The sequence below is a fragment of the Myxine glutinosa genome, chromosome 7, assembly GCF_964187855.1.
Source record: "Myxine glutinosa chromosome 7, kmMyxGlut1.1, whole genome shotgun sequence".
In the NCBI taxonomy this organism is placed as follows: Eukaryota; Metazoa; Chordata; class Myxini; order Myxiniformes; family Myxinidae; genus Myxine; species Myxine glutinosa.
This window is the reverse complement of record NC_136267.1, coordinates 93,193,408-93,216,904: the sequence shown is the minus strand read 5'-3', so window position 1 is coordinate 93,216,904 and position 23,497 is coordinate 93,193,408. Positions and strand designations below refer to the sequence as shown.

Sequence of the window (23,497 nt, the reverse complement as noted above, 5' to 3'; positions counted from 1 at the left end):
GGAGAGGAGTGCTAGGTGGAGAGAGGAGAGTGTCACGTGGAGAGAGGAGAGTGTCAGGTGGAGAGGAGTGAGGGGTCACATATTATGTGAAATAAATAAATTGTGTTCATTACACCATTTCTGGATCTGATGACTTGCCAGTAACCATTTTGTAAAAATGAATGTGCAGCATCTAACTCAATATGTCGAAATGTCACACACATCCATACCCGTGGGATTCCCACGGGTGACCCCACTAGTATTAAATACTTGACCTCACTACAACGTAATTCAAAACAACTCACCACCATGTACACACCATGTTATCAAAAACACCTCACTGCCACGTTATTAAAATTACCTCACCTCCACATAATGTACAAGTGGGTTATGCTTACACATTGTGTAAGCAATAACAAACCGTGCTTTGTACGTCGGTACATAATAAATAGAACCTTTATGAATATATGCAAGCATCACCTACCTGCAGCTAGACATTCATTCAGGTTTTTTGATTAGCTCACCTGGAACGATGTTCAGGGGAGCTTATGCGATGGCGCGTTGTCAGTCCGTCTGCCAGTTTGCCAGTCTGCCAGTCTGCCAGTCCGTCCGTCAACACTTGAAACTTCGTCTCGGGAAACCGCTGATGGGATTGCGACCAAATTTGGCACAAATGATATTTGTTGTGTTGACTAAAGTTTGTTCACGGCATTAAAAAAAATTGGAGGCTAAGGGGGTTTAACCGTGGGTCAAAGTGGGTCCAGGTTTGACCCCCCAAAATAAATATATTGTTACGGACCGCGGATTAGGATGTTATTTACCGAGCGGTGGTATTACCGCGGCCGAACAGTTGCTCCCTTTTTCTTCCCTTACACTCACCCGATTCACCCAGACGTTGGCCAAATCGCGCTATGCTAAATCAATGATGGAAAGGACACGACGACGGGGATAGATGAAACGACGCAAGGGGTACAGTTCTCAAGACCTCTGGAGGAGGATATAATTACAGTGGTGGAGAAAAGGGGGTAGATTACAAGGCAGAGTGAGGTAAAGACACAGAAGAGATGGGCACTTAAATACCGTCTTATCTTTCTCCTGACAGACCACAGACAAACGGACAAGGTAGACTGACACAGGGATTGATGGCAGGAAGGGACAGGTAGGTCGATAGCACAAGGTGCACCTTGGCTCGGGGACAGGATAAAGTACGGTCCAAAAGATGCAGGGAGGCCTTACAGCGCTCGGAGGTCGTCTTGCTTACTCCAAGCTCAGCGCGCATCTGTCGTCACCTCCCTCTCACTGCGCATGCTCAGCGGGGAGTGACACGCCCTTGGCTGGTTGGTTCCAGCCCACTGGGGCCGGTCCGCCGCTTCCATTGGGTGCGGGGGTTACCGGGCTCCGCCCTTGACGAGGAGCCGACAGGGAGCCCCTGTTTGGTAACCCCGTCGAGCACATGTCTGATGGCGGCTTGTTGGGAAGGCCTGGTGCCCTCCCATCACCCCTACCAACCAAGCCGGAGTGAGGACGCGCACTCCCTTCGCTCGTTGTTGTCGTTGTTGTTGTTGTTGTTGTTGTTGCTGAACTGTGAGGAAGAGCTGCGGGGAGGTATTGGGAGGTCCTAAACTTCCTAACGGTGCCATACAATCACATTCTGGTGCAACGAAGGGTCAGAATTAATGGAAACGAATCCTTAACTGACATAGACTAAGAATAACGAGCAAGATGTCCTATAGTTGTCTTACATGAGATGCGGTGAACCTGGGTGCGACATTTAATGGGGGAAATAGTGGGAGGTCGGGTCTACAGAGTGTTGTTTACAGAAAATGGGACTAGGGAATGGGGGATTGGGGAGAGTTGGGAAGTATTGAGGAAATAGGGGAATATTTACAAGCGGATATGGATGGATGCAAATCCCATATCCACAACACTGCACCCTTCTCGACCTCGGGGCGGCCCGACCCGATAAATTTTTACCTACTTTAGTGTGGCACTCAGATGTAGTTCCCTCTACTATTAACTCAACCCTGAGTGCGACAGTTTTACAGATGTTCACAAATGAGTAAATATGTCCCCCTGCGACGTTGCACCCTTCTCCTAACAGAAACACACCCACAGGATAACCGAATCGCGGAAAGCATCCTCAAACTAAACATACAGCCGGTAGGGAGCTTCATTTACAGTTGACGCTACTTTTATTTACAAGACTAACCCAGGATCTGTGATTGTTCTTTCTGGGGGGGGAGACAGTCTGCTCTGCATCAATGCACCATGAAAGCACCCAAAACGCACCAATACACCCTCAGGCACCAATCGGTGCCCAGTCATCATAGTTCGTCAATGTTCAATAATAAAAATAAACCAACAACCCCTAACCCTGCAGGTGGTCTCTTGCTCTTCGGCTCCCTCTGCTGGTTATTATAATTGTCTTCCAGTTGTTGTCTTTCTTTCATTTTCTTACTGGCGGCCTATTTGAGCATAAAATGAAATGCACCCAACGTGTCCATTTTTATTTATTTATGGCCCACAGGGCCGACTAGTGTAGTTCACCTGTGGGGCATCGGTGCCCTGTGGCCAAGGTCCGCCAGCAAGATTTCGGGCCCTCATGGCCGGTTCCAGCAGAGGGGCCATGCCCCAACCCATGGGGTCCATCAGTGGGGCTCGGCCACAGACATGTGGTCCATAATGTGGTGCATCGATGCAGACAGCTGGTTCTGGGAGTTCCGGGCACACAATGGCCGACTCACGCACGCTCCCCTCGGCGCCCAATGGCGCACAGGTCATGTGGGAGACAAAATGGGGACAAGACAAATGAGCGAGGGGTAAGGTCACAAGGGTACACATCAATAAGGCAATGCAAGGCGAAATGCGTACGGAGAGCGAAATGAGAAAGCTCGTCCCTACCGTACGTCACCCCCCCTGTCACCTACACTACCCTTGCCCTTACCCCATATTTACAAAATCTACACATTTACAAATTCGTCGCTAATGTCTCGTCTCCCCATATTTCTCCAATACCAAATTCGTCACCACAATCCCTCTAACCAAAATTTGCCATCACCCAATTCGTCATCAATCCTCATAAGGAGGAAGAGATGGAACATCAAGCACAATGTCACACCCACGTCATGATGCGTCTCACATTCCAAACATATGCACAATAAAATAACAAAACATGGCATGGTGTGGAGGTACGTCATCTCAGGTGAGTGCATGTAGATGGTGCGAGGAGACTTCAATCCTAACTATCCTCTAAATGACATTAACACACTTTACACTACCCGGGGTCTCTCCCTGCCAATCCATTGGCCAACTTACACTATGTGTTCTTTGCCCAAACTGTGGTGCTTCTCAATTTGGGGTCTCACTCCCCCGATTCATCTCCCGGTGCCCTTGCACAATTTCTGGGCTGAGACGTGTAGCTCTCCCAGCAGGTCTACCCACCTGCACACCTCCACCACTGCAGTTGCCACCCGAGCTTACCTAGCTCCTTAACCTAACCTATCTACTGGGGAAGGCCCCTCCTGGCTCTGTCACCCCTTGGTGCCCTCTGGCACTGGGCTACCCGGGTCCGTCCTCCGGATCCTCGGGCCCCATCCACAACTACCGGCTCCCAGAGCCCACCTGCGGCCTCACCTGGCCGACATCCTCACAGTGGTGGAGTGCCCAAACCAACTACACACACTAACAGGCTACACGCCCAGCCATTTCCACAACACTAATGCACCCATCCAAACATCATTCTTCCACCGCACCACAGATGCCAATATCCAACCACAATTTACCTATACCCTCTACCTAACACTTACACTACCCGCCCCGGGTATTCGTGATGGGGGTCCACTCTTCCCCCATTCACACCTCCGCACCATCCACTCCACTCCATAGTTTCCATCCTACTCACTCCACGACCATTCATTCCAATACTCCATATATTCCACACTCCATGTATTCCACACTCCATGTATTCCACACTCCATGTATTCCACACAACCATTCTCCATTCACCTGTAGTTGCACACCTGTGCAATCATACCTGGTGCCACCTGCACCCTCCTTCTCCCTGGACCATTTGGTCAGCACAACTCATCACTATCACTCACTCAAACACTGCTCCACACACCTGTTCAGTTGCACACCTGTGCAATCACACCTGTTCAATCACACCTGTTCCTCACACACTGCTCAATACACTTGAATACACCTCCAACACTCACACGGCATCATCTCAACTACCTGTTGCCCTGCTAACTTAGTGCTCCCCGTCTTCCCTTTAAACTAAGCACATACCACGTCATTATCATCCACTCTAATCTACCTGCGTCCCCACTACAGGTGTCATTGTCACTACCTAACCTTAACATTACCTAATGTCATCTTCTAGGGCCCTACACACAATATCCTAACCCACCCGGGCTAGTTTTCACTGCCATACACCCCATAACTCTAGTGCTCCTTTGCCCCCCGCTGTGAGGGATGACAGAGTTGCCATCCCACCACATCGGGGACGTTCCACTACCAATTTTGCTTACCAAATTCCAACCAATCAAAAATTTTCCAATTACTGCCAATTCTACCCACTATTCTAAATTTCGTATCAAATCACTATCACTATCATCATCATCATAGTCCACTATATCCTAGCCTCGGTGCGTCATGACATCATTAAACTCGGCTTCGTAAAGCCGGGCAATGAATTCGGGTGGTTTGGTCGCCTGCAGGTTGAATCCGTCCGGCTTTCGGTTCAAAGGAGGTGGTTTGGTCGGGCCGAGATTCCACGCACCATCTCGGCGCGGCACCTTGCGGTCCCGGGCCCGATGGCTCAATCTCCCCCGGTCGGAACCCCGTCCCCGCGAGGGGGCACCGTTCCGCTTCCTCCCACTCGCCCTTGAACCGGACCGGTCGCCTGGCCCGACAAGGCCCAGACTCGACCGTGCGGGGCGGGGCCAAGCCCGAATCGGCAACAACGCTTCGAAGAGAAACGACGCAGCTTCGATCCGCGCCGGGCCCTGCATCCAACAAAGGGCTCCTCGCACCGAGTGCTCGCATCGGCTATCCGTCGCTCTAACCGCTAACCCGGTTACCGTCGATGCTTCACCGGCATGCTCACACGCATACGCTACCCCTTTCACCCTCACAAAACCCGGCATTCCAACGCCGTCCGTACATTCCACCAACGCTCTCCCTGTTACACACCACTCCTCTCGCGCACACTCTTGCGCACACCACGGTCCACACCTCTCCTCCGTTACGTCCTCCGTAACACTCACCATGGGCGTGCACTCTGGCATCCACCCTCCTAACGCGCTCACATGGGCTCTCCCACACTCGCGCTACCACCAACTCAGGTGTGCTTCCTCGCACACGTTCCACCACCACCTTACTCTCCGTGTCACGCTCACGCTCACCCTCGCACGTACACTCCGTATTGCTCTCACTCCCTGTGTCACACCCCGTACACCCCGACGTGCATTCTCGCTCGCACTCGGTATCACACTCGTGCTTCGTAACACGCTCACCCTTTGACGCACACTTTTTCCTCACACGCGTGCCATTTCCACTCACACGGGACCCTTCACCAACGCCCGGATGCTTCCTCGATCCCAAGCGCGCGAAAGTTCTTTTGTCGCCAAACATCCTCTTACAAAATCTCCCCGCACAATACACAGCACGTCTCACCTTCGGGGTTCTTCTTCCTCCCTGCACCAAAAACCTGCAAACTCTTTATTTGGTTAGTGAGCACACCATTATGATTTGAGCAGGGACTTTGTACATATTCCATTTCTCCCTGCAATTCCCGGGCTACCTCCGTCATCTCTTCAATTTTAATTGTACCCACTACTGCTTTGTCTTTGTTCCCCTCGACGACCGTTGGCTTTAATAAAATTCCCTCTACCTCATCGGTCGCCGGCTTTTCCAAACCCCGTGTCGCGATTTCTACCCCCGTCATTGTACCCGCGCTTTCCTCCGCTTCGCTCAACCAGTGCTTCTCGACCCGCGTTACCTCGTCGTGCACCCTTGGGACTCTCTCGCCCACCCTGCGGTCTCTGTCCCTCTCCGCTTTCCTTACCTCATATGCGACTCTGTCCCTCGCCATTTTATCAATCAATTTCTCCCCCTCTATTCTCAGCATCTCGGTGAATTGCGCCAGGAAGTCCCCCACATCAAAGCCCGCTGCTACGGTCACGGGCGCGGCAAAATTTGGTGCCGCTGTAACCACGTGCGCGAGGGCGCCATTTTGTGCACCTGATACCCCCTCAACCACACCTTCTTTGCTCTCCTCCACCATTTTCCCCACTTCTTCCCTGGGGTCCTGGGTCGATTCTACCCCACTCTCCTCTACCGGAACCCAGCCGTCTTGATCTGCCATAGCGCGACTTTCAAAATTCGGGTTTTTGTTAAACAAAAGCAAATTTCGGTACTTTATAATTTTGACCAAATTTTTTTTTTTTGCTGTTTTAAAAATTTGGTTCGGGCCTCGTATCTCACTCCTCGACACCAGTTGTTACGGACCGCGGATTAGGATGTTATTTACCGAGCGGTGGTATTACCGCGGCCGAACAGTTGCTCCCCTTTTCTTCCCTTACACTCACCCGATTCACCCAGACGTTGGCCAAATCGCGCTATGCTAAATCAATGATGGAAAGGACACGACGACGCGGATAGATGAAACGACGCAAGGGGTACAGTTCTCAAGACCTCCGGAGGAGGGTATAATTACAGTGGTGGAGAAAAGGGGGTAGATTACAAGGCAGAGTGAGGTAAAGACACAGAAGAGATGGGCACTTAAATACCGTCTTATCTTATCCCTGACAGACCACAGACAAACGGACAAGGTAGACTTACACAGGGATTGATGGCAGGAAGGGACAGGTAGGTCGATAGCACAAGGTGCACCTTGGCTCGGGGACGGGATAAAGCACGGTCCAAAAGATGCAGGGAGGGCCTCACAGCGCTCGGAGGTGGTCTTTCTTGCTCCAAGCTCAGCGCGCATCTGTCGTCACCTCCCTCTCACTGCGCATGCTCAGCGGGGAGTGACACGCCCTCGGCTGGTTGGTTCCGCTCCACTGGGGCCGGTCCGCCGCTTCCATTGGGTGCGGGGGTTACCGGGCTCCGCCCTTGACAAGGAGCCGACAGGGAGCCCCTGTTTGGTAACCCCGTCGAGCACATGTCTGATGGCGGCTCGTTGGGAAGGCCTGGTGCCCTCCCATCACCCCTACCAACCAAGCCGGAGTGAGGACGCGCACTCCCTTCGCTCGTTGTTGTTGTTGTTGTTGTTGCTGAACTGTGAGGAAGAGCTGCGGGGAGGTATTGGGAGGTCCTAAACTTCCTAACGGTGCCATACAATCACATTCTGGTGCAACGAAGGGTCAGAATTAATGGAAACGAATCCTTAACTGACATAGACTAAGAATAACTAGCAAGATGTCCTATAGTTGTCTTACATGAGATGCGGTGAACCTGGGTGCGACATTTGATGGGGGAAATAGGGGGAGGTCGGGTCTACAGAGTGTTGTTTACAGAAAATTGGACTAGGGAATGGGGGATTGGGGAGAGTTGGGAAGTATTGAGGAAATAGGGGAATATTTACAAGCGGATATGGATGGATGCAAATCCCATATCCGCAACAATATGCTTTCTTCTCTGAAACTACACACATGATTTCGATGAAACTTCACCACAACCTTCACCACCCATGAGGTACCAAAGTTTGTTCATGGCATTAAAAAAACCTTCCCCTTTGGGGAACTACGGCGGGGGGGGGCGGGGTGCCCCCCAAAATAGGTATTTGCTTTCTTCTCAGAAACTACACATGCAATTCTGATGAAACTTGACCACAACCTTAATCACCCATGTTGTACCAAAGTTTGTTCCTGGCATTTATTTATATAAGGCTTATAAAGCCTTACAAGGCTTATAAGAAAGGCTTATAAAGCCTCCAGACTGACTGATATTATGGGTAGCGTTGTCAGAATTTCACCTTTACATGAACATCCACTTTCCAGTCTCCAATTCTAACTGTATAATCGATGCCTAAAGTGGGTGGATGTGTGACATGTGCCCCCTTTTGGTCACGATCACAAGTGCTGATGTGGCATAGGTTATTGGCTCCATAACAGTATATATACATACATAATGTCATAAATGTTATGCAAGAAAATTCTGGCTCCTTGTTGACAATTAACAACAAGCACCTCTTAAGATTGTTTGCCGAGGTTGATGTCATCAATGGCCAAAATGAAAAACAGTCAAATTGCAATGATGCTCCAAAAGCTTTAACATATAGAGTCACGTGAAAAAGTAAGTACACACCATGTAAAGTTTTGACTTTTTCAACATATTTCAACATACAGCTATTTGATCTTTATTTCAACAATATTGATAGATAAAGGTGATATAATATAACAAATATCATGAAACATTTACATTTTGTAGTCCATTGTATAATTTAAATAAACATACATGCAAATTTCGCATGTGGAAAAAGTAAGTACACCCTTGGCTCTAATAGGTGGTATTGCTCCCTTTGGCAGAAACAACCCCAAGTACGCGTTTCTTATAACTGTCTACCAGTCTCTGACATCGACTGGGAGAAATTTTTTCCCACTCCTCCATGCAGAATTCTTTCAGCTGTGTGATGTTTGAGGGGTTTCTTGCATGCACAGCTCGTTTCAAATCCCCCCACAACATCTCGATGCGATTTAGACCCAGGCTTTGACTTGGCCATTCCAGAACCCTCCATTTCTTTCTTTTCAGCCATCCTCGGTGGATTTACTGGTATGTTTAGGGTCATTGTCATGTTGCAAGGTCTACATTCGGTTGAGCTTCAACTTTCCGACAGATGGCCTCACATTATCCTCAAGCACCCTCTGGTACAATGAAGAATTCATAGTGGATTCTATGATGGTGAGCTGCCCAGGCCCTGATGCAGCAAAGCTGCCCCAAACCATAATATTTCCACCACCATTCTTTGCAGTTGGTATCAGGTTCTTGTGGTCAAATGCTGTCTTTGGTTTTCGCCAAACATGTCTTCTGGTACTGTGGCCAAATAGCTCTACCTTTGACTCATCTGTCCAGATCACATTGTTCCATAAGTGCTGGTCTTTGCCGAGGTGCTCATTGGCAAACTTTAGTCTTGCCCTGATGTTCTTTCTGGACAACAAAGGTTTCCTCCTGGTACACCTCCCATGTAGATCAAATTTGTGTAGCCTCTTTCTAATGGTAGACTCGTACACTTTGACATCAACTGTGGCAAGAGCTACCTGTCGGTCCCGTGATGACATTCTGGGGTTCTTAGAGACCTCTTTCAGCATCTTGCGGTCTGCTCTCGGGCTGAACTTGCTGGGGCGGCCTGGCCTGAACAAGTTTGCAGTTGTTTGGAATCTTCTCCACTTGTAGATGATCTTCCGGACAGTCGAATGATTGATTTCAAATTGTTTGGAGATCTTTTAAAATCCCTTCCCAGACTCGTAGGCATCTATAACCTTCTTTCTGAAGGCCCCAGTGAGCTCTTTTGATCTCGGCATGGTGACGACGCACACTTCAACAACAAAGAGCAAACCAAACTAAATGTCTGAGGTTTAAATGAGACAGGTTCCTCCAAGATCCTCTCTGACGATGTTCTAATCATTTGCACCTGAGCTGGTGCACCTGATTCTAATTTTAGGTATTTGAAGTAGTGATAAATGTAGGGGTGTACTTACTTTTTTCACATGCGAAATTTGCATTTATGTTTATTTAAATTATACAATGGACTACAAAATGTAAATGTTTCCTGATATTTGTTATATTATATCACCTTTATCTATCAATATTGTTGAAATGAAGATCAAATAGCTGTATGTTGAAATATGTTGAAAAAGTCAATACTTTACATGGGGTGTACTTACTTTTTCACGTGACTGTATTTGTGAGAAAACTTTCAAGTCTGAAAAAATTAAACATGCTCTCCATTTTGACAGAGCAGGCACTGATGACGTCATAAATGTTGCCATTAAGTATGATTATATTGGTTATTTTAATTGTCTTTCAACCTGGGGATAGCAAATAAAAATGACATTTTTCTTTATTCATAAATACCAAGCTGCTTTTTACGGGTAACACAAGATCAATGTTAGTTACATCTCGATTTGGTTCAGTTACCACCATGAGGGTTTCAAACACATTGGAAGGTTCGTTATTGAACTTGTAGATCTGATACTTGTGGGGTTTTGATCAAACTTTGAGCATGTTCTTCCCAATAGGCATTGTTGTTGTTGTTGTTGTTGTTGTTGTTATTTATTGTAACAAATTATCTTGTGTTTTTTCACCCCTACAGGGAGAAAACCCTATTTATAAGAGTGCAGTGACAACTATAATGAATCCAAGATATGAAGGAAAATAAAAGGAGTTTTGAAGTGGATACTTTGTAGAAATGTGTGTACATTAATAATTTCGTTGTTTATTTACTCACGTTTTCTGTGATTCATCGATTTTCTTAATGAAAGCAACCTACTAGTCGCAGACAGGGGTAAATGACTGCAAGATCACACTTTGCCTTGTCGGAGCCACGTTGGAATGAAGCTCACATAATTTTATATGACTATAGTACATGATCGTTTGAGCATAATAACGATGTTTTGTTTTGCTCACAAATTGCAAAAAGATTACAAAAATAAATCTCAATGTTGGTACAGCGATCTGTGTTTAATTTGTGCTCAATGAGAGAAGTCCATGTAGAGACGGTGTTTTTTTTGTTGTTGTTTGTTTGTTTTTGTATACAGAATCGAGGCTCGTGAAAGAGCTAACATTTATCACACAAAAAATCAAACAGACACGCAAAGTATATTATAAGGGGAGCAGTAGACAAGATGGGGAGAGAAGGGGAAGCACACAAACAAAACATTTGAGAGCAGGGACATCGGGCGATCTGTGGGAGGGAGAGGGCTTGGGGGGGGGGGAGGCGTGGGAAGAGGGAGGGGGGGGGGGGAGGTTGGTGAGGTATAAAACACAAGGACACTGCAAGGACTTCCAGGAAAGAAGTTGGTATTTCAAAAAAGTAGATCTGTGGTGAATTAACGGGGGTAGAAAAGATCAAGGTTTTGGATGGGGGAAGATAAGAGATGGTGGTGAACAGCTGTTTTAAAGACCTGGAGGAAGGAGTGGGATTGAAGAGAGTGGGGGAGTTTGTTCCAGAGGTGGGAGAAAAGAGGAATGAAGGAGTGAAGGTGAGCAGAGATTCTTGATTTTGGCAGTTTAACCATAAGAGGGTTGCAGGCAGATCTTGTGCGACCTGTCGGAATATTGGGGGGACAGAGCCCAGGGAGAGCTGGGGGAGCAAGGCCGGGGAGGAGTCGGTAGAAGACGGAAAGACCACCAACCTGCCTGCGGTGAGTAAGTGAAAGGCCCTCGGAGTTAGGTTCATCGTGGGAGATTCCAATGATTCTGAAAGCTTTGGTTTCAACAGCGTGAAGCCGAGCTCGGCGAGAGGCAGGAGCTAGGTGAGAGGTGTTGGCACAATGAGCAGGGCATGTCCTTCTCAGCTCGTTCTGGTAACTGTGGAACCTCCTGGAGGTTCTTCACTCCAGCTTCGAACCACGGGACTACCTCCATAGCCTGGACTGTTTTATTTTGCAAAGGGTGAGACTATGTCGGTGACTGCTACTGACAGCAACTCAAACAGGTACGAGAGGAACATGTGAATCAGAAAATTGACAAAGCACTTGGCTCACGAGCCTGGGTTAAATTCCCCTCTCTGAGGATGAATGGCTGGCCACATCCAAGTCATAAATCCTGCTGGAAAGGACGATGAATGCACATAAGGCACACGATTGAGACGCAAATCAGGCTTTCGAGCAACAGCGCCAAGTGCCGGTGAAGTGTCCAGCCACATTTGAAATGTGCTCAGTGGCTGTTCTGACACAATAAAATCTCTCTTTTGGGGCAAAAACAATTGGCCTGCTAAGGAGAGGCGGGCATGGGAGTGGGACAAGTGGTCTGACATCACATTCTCCCTGGAAAATGTTGAAAATGGAGATTTCCAATTTCTGGTGCATTTTGCAGGGCTTATTCGCTGGTAAATTCGCCTGCCTTTCCTTATTATTATTATTATTATTTTTATATATACACAAAGAATTAAGTTAAGCACCCCCCCCGTTTTTTTACAACCTCGCACATTACAAGTTTGTTGTCGTCAAAACAGTGTAATATACCCATGATATTGCTATATTTTCTGGAGAAGTGATATTATGGTCACATAAAAACATAACAATCATGCCGTTTTCAATATTTTATTCTGAATAATTTAAGGTGAAATTTTTTGGGAATTTTAGGCATATTTTCACCTCAATTTAAGTATGGAGCTATAGGTCCATCACGGACAGTGTGGATGTCGTTTATGTTTTCTAACGTACAGTCATTGTTCTGAGAAGACCTCTAGCGATCTTTGCGTCAATCCCATCTTCATGGATGACAACGCCAGGCCTCACCGTGCGAGACGCGTCCGAGCCTTGCTGGAGCAAGGTGCTGTGACAACCATCCCCTGGCCTGCGTACAGTCCTGACCTGAACCCCCTCGAGCACGTTTGGGACATGTTGGGACGACAAATTGCGAAGATGGTCCCTCCAATAGCCAATCTGGATGAATTGGAACGTGCATTACATCGGGAATGGAACAACCTGCCACAGCAACGCATACGACGGCTTACAGGGTCTATGAGACGTAGGGTTGAGTCAGTGATCCGATCACGTGGGTCCTACACACGTTATTGACGCAAAGATCGCTAGAGGTCTTCTCAGAACAATGACTGTACGTTAGAAAACATAAACGTCATCCACACTGTCCGTGATGGACCTATAGCTCCATACTTAAATTGAGGTGAAAATATGCCTAAAATTCCCAAAAAATTTCACCTTAAATTATTCAGAATAAAATATTGAAAACGGCATGATTGTTATGTTTTTATGTGACCATAATATCACTTCTCCAGAAAATATAGCAATATCATGGGTATATTACACTGTTTTGACGACAACAAACTTGTAATGTGCGAGGTTGTAAAAAAACGGGGGGGGGGGTGCTTAACTTAATTCTTTGTGTATACATAGACAAGGCTCATATAATATGGAGATGACAGAGGACAAAAATGCAATGTACTGACAGTGGGTCAGTGGGTGCCACAGGTGGATACAATGAGTGAGGGGATAAATAATAATAATAATAATAATAATAAAGGAGTCTTATATAGCCCCATCAAGCAGAGTAAACGACCCTCATGGCGCTTTACATTATCATGCGAACGCACACACATACACAAACATACACACAGACATTCACTCTTGCCCTATTCCTCTCCCTCCCCATTCAAAACCCACAGATGTGTACTCCCCCTCCTCCTCCCCTCCCTCCCCCGCACATGTACACAGACATACTCTTGATCTCTGTCCCTCCTCAAACCAAAGGGAAAACAGGACTTAGACTTTGAAAGACTTGTGAAACAGATAGGTATTGAGGGAGGTTTTAAAGGCAGGAAGAGAGTCAACATGTCGAACAGAGGAAGGCAAGTCATTCCAGAGCAGCAGGTGCAGCAAAGGAAAAGGATTTCTCGCCAAACGACTTGGTGCTGGTGTGCGGCGGCTCTAAGGTCATGGAGTCGTCGCTTGAACGAAGCCGTCGCCGAGGTTCATAGAGAGTGAGCAAATCGGAGAGGTAGTGAGGTCCCGTTCCACACAATGATTTATAACATAGTGTGCAAATTTTGTATTGCACACGATCAGAGACAGGCAGCCAGTGTAAAGATTCAAGAAGCGGAGTAACATGGTCAGACTTCTTCGCCTTACAGACAAGACGAGCGGCAGAGTTTTGAACCTTTTGTAACTTATCCAAGAGAAACTGAGGGCAGCCAGCATACAAATAATTACAATAGTCTAGCCTTGAGAGGACAAGGGCACAGACCAGAGTTAGAGCAGCTTGAGGAGTAAGAAAGTGGCGAATGGATGCGATCTTTCGCAGCTGAAAGTATGCTGATTTGCAAGTTTGAAGTACTTGCTTGGAAAATGTCATGTTACAGTCGAAAACCACACCAAGGTTCTTGGCCGACGAAACAAAGTTTACATCGGTTTCACCAACATGAATAGTGGTAGGAACTGAACATTGTGGAGGACATCTGTGCGATCTTACAATCATAGACTCTGTTTTAGCATCATTCAGCTGAAGTTTGTTTTGCGTCATCCACGCCTTCACGTCGACAATACAGCCTTCTAACACTTCAACAGTGGGCACGATTTGTTGAATCGTGCTTCCTTTGTACAGCTGATTGTCGTCCGTAAAGGCGTGGTGATCAACAGAATGTCTGGCAACAAGATCAAATAGAGGCTGAGTGTACAAAAGAAAGAGGATAGGTCCCAGGACTGAGCCCTGGGGAACGCCAAAGGAAAGCGGAGAAGGGGCTGATTTCTGGCCATAGACAACAACTGTTTGCACTCTATCAGTAAGATAGGACATCAGCCAAGAAAGTGGAGTACCAGTTATACCAAATGTGAGTTCAAGACGACGAATTAAGACACCATGGTCAATTGTGTCAAAGGCGGCAGACAAGTCAAAAAGAGCAAGAACGGAAACCTTACCACAGTCAAGAGAGGTCAGAAGATCATTGGTTATTCTTAGGAGAGCGGTCTCGGTGCTATGGCCTGGTCTATATGCTGACTGGCGAGAATTGAAAAGATTATTTGAAACTAGATGGTCATTCATCTGTGATAGCACAATTCTTTCTGTGATCTTTGACAGGAAAGACAGGTTGGAGATAGGACGGTAATTTTTCATGTCGTTAAGGTCAAGGGTGGGCTTTTTAAGAAGTGGTTTAACAAGAGCTTGCTTAAAGAGAAGTGGAAATGAACCCGTAGTCAGAGAATCATTGATAACTGCAGTAATAAATGGGAGGAGGGTGTCCAAACACTCAATAAACAAATCGGTGGGAAGGGGGTCAAGATCACATGTTTTTGTGTTTGACTTGAGGATTGTACATTTGACAATTTCCTCAGTAACAGGAGTAAACGAACTAAGAGGTCGTCCGTGAAAGCAGTGTTCAGCATCATCGAAGGAAAGGAGTGACTGCTTGTCAAGATTGTTTCTTATTGACTGAATTTTATTGTGAAAGAAATGCAGGAAGCGTTGGGGTAGTTCGTTTTGAGGAAATACAGTGGGAAGAACGGATTTATTTTTGGTGACAAACAGGCGGTTGGTAATGCTGAACAATTGCTTGCAGGAGGAGCTCCTAGTAATCCGATCAGAAATATATGAAGTTTTTGCTTACAGAATGATTTTTATGACGAGTCTTTTAGCTATGTTATACAACTGTTTATGGACTGTGAGGCCAGTCTTCAGCCACTGTCTCTCGGCACGTCGTCGTTCCTTTTTGGCAGCCCTGACTTCGTTGCTGACTGCGCTGAACCACGGAGTACTCCTGCGTCTGGGAACGGCGCGCCGTGTCGCTGGAGCATGACAGTCCAACGCTGTGCGGAGGAAACAGTCGAGGTCTTCTGCAGTGACATAGGAACGGCCAGAGAGACGGGTGTGAAGGTCCTCTTAAAAGGCGGAACGGTCGATGGCACGAATGTTGCGGGCAGTGATGAAGGTGGGCTGAAGACGAGGAACAGCAATACTCAGGTGGCTGGTGACACAGAAGTGGTCCGAGGTGATAGCACAGGTCACTGACGTGGACTGCACCAACTGATCATCGCATCTGTGCACTAACCAATCCAGGATGTGTCCTTTAACGTGTGTAGGTTGGGAGACAGACTGAGACAGACTAAAAGTAGAAAGGAGGTCAATGATCTTTGAAGTGAGAGGATGTTGTGGTTGGTCGTAGTGGACGTTGAAATCTCCAAGAATCAAGACGAAACCAGGAAGAGTATTGCAGTGGTCGAGCAGATTAGGAAGCTGGGTCACGAACATAGAGTCAGTAAGCTTGTTTTTCCGGTTAGGTGGAGGTTGGTAGAGGCAGAAGAAATGAAGAGTGTTTTCTGACAGAGTGAAGGTGACATGGGCTAGATCTTCGGATGAATGGTCGAACGAAAAAGTCGTGGTGAAGGAGACAAAGGGAGAGAAGTTGTCTCTGTAAATAACAGCCACGCCCCCACCCCTAGAGGAGCGAGGAAATGACTGCAGGGTGTATCCAGGTGGGGTGAGATCAGCACATCTTGCTTCGTCGCCACTGGGTCGGAGCCAAGTTTCGGTCAGAAAAAACACGTCGATATCGTTATCTTGAATAAAAGAGGTAATTTCGGTTCGCTTTTCAGGACTACTCAGACTGAGCGTTGAATAAGGCGAGATACAGGTCAGAACGGTGTTGTTTTGGTGCTGTGTATGTCCTACAGGGATAGATGAGGTTATTGAAGTTGACAGGGGACACTTTTTTGCAGGAATTATTAAAATGTGGGCCGGGCCATCGCTGGTCGCGAAGAGAAATCACAATCGGTATTTTTCTCTGCTTTCTCCTCCCGCCTCGCTTTGTGCGTTTTCTCGGGAGACCAACGCCGATTTCAAGTTCTCTGAGGCCTGACACGAGTCCAGGAGTCAATCGAGTGGTGTTGTTTAAAGACAAAAGTTTTTGCCGAGTGTAGTGAATAGGCCTCGGGATAGAGGAGTTAGAGCAGATAGTCGAGCTTGGTACATGCAACGGTGCGTGCAGAGGTGGGGCGAGCGATGGGGGCGAGAGGTGGGGCGAGCGATGGGGGCGAGCGGTGGGACGAGCGATGGGGCGGGCGATGGGACGAGCGATGGGGCGGGCGATGGGACGTGCGATGGGCCGGGCGATGGGACGAGCGGTGGGACGAGCGATGGGGCGAGCGATGGGACGAGCGATGGGGCGAGCGGTGGAACGAGTGATGGGGCGAGTGATGGGGCGAGCGGTGGAACGAGTGATGGGGCGGGCGATGGGGCGAGCGGTGGAACGAGCGAGGGGGCGAGTGATGGGGCGAGCGGTGGAACGAGTGATGGGGCGGGCGATGGGGCGAGCGGTGGAACGAGCGAGGGGGCGAGTGATGGGGCGAGTGGTGAGGCAAGCGGTGGGACGAGCGATGGGGAGGGCGGTGGAACGAGCGGTGGAACGAGTGATGGGGCGAGTGATGGGGCGAGCGGTGGAACGAGTGATGGGGCGGGCGATGGGGCGAGCGGTGGAACGAGCGGTGGGACGAGCGATGGGGCGAGTGGTGAGGCAAGCGGTGGGACGAGCGATGGGGCGAGCGATGGGACGAGCGATGGGGCGAGTGATGGGGCGAGACGGGGAAAAGAACTGTCTTGTTGAGAGGCGCACACCGGGTCTGCGTGAGGCTCAACGAAAAAACATGGCGGGTACTCACAGTTCGAAATTTTCAACTTGGTGGCGAGTAAAAACCAAAGTACTGCAAATCTCACGGGCAGACACGCCGCCATAAGCCAGGAAACGAAGCAGGGATCCATCACAATCATTCACACAAAGCACAACACGACAGCACACGCTAAATCCAACAGAATCAATCAAATACACAGGACGACCGACTCAGCTCAGCCTGCTAGGCGAATGACCCGGAAGTTAATGAGGAAGTAAATGAAGAGGAAAGAGAGGAGGGGAAGAAACCCAATAACCTTCAAGTGAGAGGTTTGGATTAGAGGGGGTCAACGGGGATGGAAATGATCATGGGTAGGAAAGGGGGATGATGAGATGCTGGTGCACTGCTTGCTTGAAGTCCTGGAGGGAAGAGTGGGATTGAAAATCTCAGGAAGGCGGTTCTCAGGAAGAGAGTGGAGGTGTGCATGGTAATCCTAGTTTTACAAGGAGGGGGTTATTGGAAGAACACGTACTGTATATCCTGGAGGATCGGAGGGCTGAGAGAGCACAGCCAGTTAGTCCAGAAGAGAAGGGGGAAATACAGAGGCCACCAACCTGTCTGTGACGTGAGACCAACAGGCCTTGTGTCTCAGCCTCATCGTAAAATATTCCAATAATGTTGCGAGCTTTAGATTGCCCAGACTTCAGGAGCAACCGATGTGATTATGGGGCACCAGCCTGTAGGTGAGAGCGGTACTCCATTGAGTTACAGACAAAGGTCTTTTCGGCTGTGAGTAGATCTAATTTTTCAAAGTGTAGAATAAAATGAAATAAGATTTCTGCATAAAACATTCTTACACTCTCAGATAATTGTCAAAATATCTAAAATAATGTTTCATAATATAGAGTGTACAATCAATTGTAACCCCTAACCCATGGTCGTAATGGATGAATGGTCAACGCACCTGGAGCTCATATCTGGAAGGTGGAGGGGAGGATTCACGTAATGGAAATTTCCACACCAAGACAAATATTGTGTAGACCCACCAGTGTCTGCTTTTATGTTTGTTAGATATAAATGGAGGCAAATTGCATGAGTTCCTTGTTTTTAAAACTAAGCTCCCCAGGAATATTCATGAAACGTGGAACATAACATCCGAGATGCATCGTTGTGTGTGGGGGACAGATGGGTAACGGACATCATTGCGGTGCTTGGAAGGCACTTTAAGCAAGCTGTTGTGCCAGTTCTCACATTCCTGGATTATTGATCGTGTTACGCAAACGTGTGATAATAATCACCATCCTATATAACAAGGTGCCAATGTAGCCCTTTGATTTTAACAGCCTTTTACACCACGTCCTAAAGAACATGCACAAATGTATATGCAATGTGTCTGTCTGTAATATAGCAGCAGTAAGACTAATGGCTGAGACTGCTCTAAAAAAAAAAAATGCAAACTTACTGCACCACTTGCAACTGGTTTATTATCACCTACAGATCAAGATTTTAGAACAATATTTCCCCATTGTTTCCATGTTGCAACTACTTGGAGCATCATTTCCTTCATTGTTCTTGACAGGTGTTGAGGCTCATCTAAGAGCGAAACATCAGGAGACGAAAGGGCCAATCAAAAATTAGGCAACACATTTTTTGCTCAAATCTGATCCTGCAGCACTCCATAAGACTTCAACAGACACCCACTAAAATATTACGTAACGCTGATGAAGACATCCCCCTTCCCCTTATTTCAAAACCTTAATCCTGGGGGATACAAATTATCCCATTGGTTTTTTTTTCCAGTAACTAGGAACTATGGCATTTGAAACATCTTTAAATAAAGGGAGCCTGGAACATCTTTAAATAGAGGTACGAAGTTTTTCCTAAATGGCGCCTGTACCACGTGTCCTATGACGTCATAATTATCATTAAAAATTCTACAGGTGGAGTTGCACCTATGGTGAATTTTTCCTGTCAATCGGACCAACGGTTGCAGAGAAAATCATATTTGTTCTGTGCGGACAAACAGACAAATGGACTCTAAATGCAACACCCTCTCCTCTGGCGAGGGTAACTAGAACAGCACTCAGTAGAGAGCATACCTCCACCTGGTTGGCCATATCACTCAATGGTGAAGAATCACTTAAAAGATTCCACTAACCGGATCCGGATCGGGATCTTCACGAAAATGGAATCAATTCTTCCTTGTCACACACACAACCGGTCCAACAAGTTTCGTCCAAATCGATCCACAACTTTTTGAGATATTTTGTTCACAGTCAAATGGACAAATGGACGAACAAACAGACAGGGGTGAAAACATAACCTCAAAACATAACCACCTTTGGTGGCGGAGGTAATAACAACATTAATAATAATAGCATAATATTAATATTACCAAACAAAATTAATACTAATAATATCCCCTCTCCCTGAGGGGGTTTCCCTCTATTGAACAACACTGTGTTAACGTAAATAAATAGCTTATCGTGGCGTTTATAAACCTTTTACACCTTTTAGAAACCTGAAGTAAAAAAAATTATAAACCACAAAAACATATGATTACCTTTTGAAACAGTCGCGACTGCTGTTTAACACTAAACTGAAAGGAATGTGAAGAAATCCTAACATCCTTGAGGCATTCAATGCTCATCGCATCCTCCACAAACTAACGGACCCGAGCCTAGATCTACTGTAATCTATATACCCCAGAGAGGATAATAATATTACCTTTCCTGCCGCTCCCGTAGGGAGCGGGTGTACTAGTTAACCAAATACAGGATAAATTGGAATCGGCAAATCCTTTTGAGGAAATTAGCAAATCCTTTCCTCCTGAATGTTCCTAAAGACTTGCGAGGACAAAACTATTGCTAATCAAAGGATATGATGCATTTTCGAAACCTTTTACACTCCCCGTTAGTACAGGGATGCCGCCAGGCCTTTATTGGGCATGCTCGAGATAAGGAATTTTCCATCCCATCCCTCCTGGCAAAAGGCAAAGGGACAATTCACCCCCTCCCCCTGCTCTGGTGTCCCAAATTTTATAGTAATACTGTTATATAGACTGGAGTAACACCTGCTCCCTCTGGGGGTAAAAACGTAGCAATACCCACTCTCTCCGGCAGGGGTCAGCGGTTAAAATGTTCTTCATGTACAGGCGAAGATCGCAACTCATCTAGGGCGGGGAGGCGAATGGGGGAGGGGGAGGAATATTTTGTGAGATTATTTTGTACCCATGACCTGACATTGTGGACCCCGAGCATGTATGCAAAATTTGATGGAGATTGGTTCAGCCATTTTGGATTCTATATTTATCAGACATACAGAGAATTGCCTTATTTTAGTTTGATAATTTGCCATTTAACTCCCCGGCCCCCCATACTCCTCCCTCATCCTCCCCGCACTCCCCCCCCCCCCCCCCCCCGTGAAACGTGACACTAGCCAGGCTGCTGACAAGCCTGTTTTACATTCGAGTCGTGTGCATCGTACTCGCAGAAGTCAAACATACCGGAACATCTGCTAACTTACCGGACTGTGATTCGTCATCCTCATGGTGCACCAAATTGGCTTCCATGTCAAATCTCCGTCCCTCGTTTCCATACCATGTAAAAACACACTGCGTCCGGTTTCAAGTTATACTTTCGCTTCGGCAGCAACTTTGTGGGTCTAACCCCTCGGGTCTAGCTCTTGCTCGAATCATAGGCGGTTAGCATTTCCAGCAGCAGCATCGGCGGGTTCCACCTTGGGACGTCTCACGATGATCTCTTTCTTGAGGAGAAGAAGTCCGATGAGGAGAACACATCTACATAGTACGTACGGTAATGTGGCGGAATATTCCTCCCGCGCACATCACCTCCGATGTCCCTTCGAAAGTCGCGTGACGTAATTAAGCAATCGTGTCCAATATTATAAAACTCCTATTTACACTTTAAAAGAGCGAGGAATTATACATTTTAAACATTTAATAATTGCCTTGTAGCCGACCAATTGCCAGATATCATGATAGTGCAAAATAAATAATTATCTGAGTTGTTTTGTGTCATTGTCAGGCGATTCTGGAAGGGGCGTATTTTGTTGGAGTGACGTATTTTTAGGGGGCGGGGGGTCAGGCGAAGCGTTACGTCACAAGGGGGGAAGGGAAGGGGTGCCAAAAAAAGAAAGAAGAGTTTATAGCTGTATTGTGTGCTACCCCTAGTCAAGGTGATTGATCACACGGTAAAGACAGTCCGACCACCTGACAAACGAAGCATGGAACCATCAAAATGACTTTCTCCACCAAAAGCGCGGGAAACACGATCCGCCGCACACCAATCACCCAGAACGGCAAAAAGCCATAGCATGGGGTTGGAAACCGCTTCACTTGCGGCCATTATTTAATTGCATTGCTTTGATCTCATCAAGACCTCACAGCACACCGGTCTCTGGATTAGTTCACGGGGTGTTCGTTAATCGAAACGTGTTTACGGCGAGGAACCAGCGCTGCACGTGGGAACGGGCGAAGCGGAAAACTGGCGCCAAATTCGTCCTTCGGGAAAGCGGCGGCGGGAATTGCACCGAGCGTTACTGGCATCATCCAATCAGAGACTTTTGTGTTCCAATGTTACGACTATTTTAAATGTCCTTAAAATTCGTTCTTTCACTTCTTTTAAAACATTCCGAGCTGCAGGTCCAGGTGTTGTGTCGTCATAAATAATTGTGAGCTTCAATTGTGATGAACGCAGATTTCACTGACGTACGAAAACCCGGTTAAGGGGGAATTAGTGGTGGAGAGGGTGAGAAAGGGATTGATGGAAAAACGAGGTGGGGGACGAGAAAGGGCCTTTAAAAAGCAGCAGTCGACCAGTGACGTCATAGACAGATCCAAGCTGTGTAAACTTGCACAAGCAGAGATCGAATGGCGTGAAGCATAGACGAGCCGACATGTTCGTGCGTTCCTGGTGATTTGTGACTTCAGTCCGGAATCGGACTCGTCAACGTCCGTCAGGTGGTGGCCACTTGCCAGCAATGGCTTCACTCACAGAACATCGGCATGAACATAAAGATGGATTATTATGACATCATAATATCACGTGAAACTAGAACGGCACTCAGTAGAGAGCATATACCTCCACCTGGTTGGCCATATCACTCAATGGTGAAGAATTACTTTAAAATTCTACGAGCGGGATCCGGATCTTCACCAAAATGGAATCGATTCTTCGTTGTCACACAAACAACTGGTCCACCAAGTTTCGTCCAAATCCATAACTTTTTGAGCTATCCTGCTACGTATCGTTTTGGCCCTTTCTCCCAATGGTGAAGAATCACTTAAAATATTAAATAATTCTCATATCCGAATCCACATTCAGATCTTCACCAAAATCGAATCGATTCTTCCTTGTCACACACACAACCTGTCCACCAAGTTTCGTTCAAATCCGTCCACAACTTTGAGATATTCTGCTATGTATCGTTTTTGGCCCGATCTCCCAATGGTGAAGAATCACTTTAAAATTCTAGTAGCCGGATCCGAATCTGAATCTTCACCAAAAACTAATCATTTCGTCCTTGTCACATACGCTACATCTCTGCCAAATTTCGTCTGAATCCGTCCACAACTTTTTGAGATATTTTGTTCACAAACGAACAAACGGACAGACAAACGGACAGACAGGGGTGAAAACATAACCTCCATCCACCTTTGGTGATGGAGGTAACAATGGGTTGTAGGAGCTCGGGACAATTGGATCGTTTAATGAACATCAAACGAGATGTCGCATTGTTTCATTGCATCGACCACGAAGCACCTCCTTGTCCACATTTCAATGTTCACGCAATTCTTGCTCACGCGCCAACTTTACCCACCTCCCCGTGTCTGTCTGTCCATCAAACTCTTCCTTACGCTACTTCAAGGTTGCAGCCCACCTCCACCTCATCCTGTCGTCCATGAACACTGAATGCACATCTTTCATGCATTTCATTGTTTTGCGCATACAGCGCATGTTCCGACAGTTCAGGTTTGTATGTCTGCCCCACTGTACGCAAATCTTACCTTTTTCACCTTTTAGGTCTAGAGGTTGCAGGTCTGGGAGAACCAACTGGGTCAGGAGGATTGCGGGAGTGAAGAGGTTGGATAGAAGGAGGATGGATGAACTGGGGGATGAGATTGGTGTGCAGATGAGCTTCATGTGGAGATTGGTGGTGAAAAGCTGGCTGAGATGGGCTGGACATTTGGTGCGGATGAGGGAAGAAACAAAGAT

The 23,497-nt window shown here is 47.1% G+C and overlaps 1 protein-coding gene across 6 annotated transcripts in view; it reads left to right on the top strand.

Moving 5' to 3' along the window:
• LOC137431420 (integrin beta-1) overlaps nt 1-10,655 on the top strand; it is a 125,200-nt gene extending 114,545 nt beyond the window's left edge. For all 6 annotated transcript variants that reach the window (XM_078781999.1, XM_078782001.1, XM_068122719.2 and 3 more), the window contains one exon: nt 10,295-10,655. Coding sequence is in view for 1 of the 6 variants with exons in the window: in XM_068122718.2 (XP_067978819.2) it covers nt 10,295-10,360 (66 nt within the window). In the remaining 5 variants the exon portion in view is untranslated. The remainder of the gene's footprint in view (nt 1-10,294) is intronic.
• Nucleotides 10,656-23,497: the final 12,842 nt, after the last annotated feature.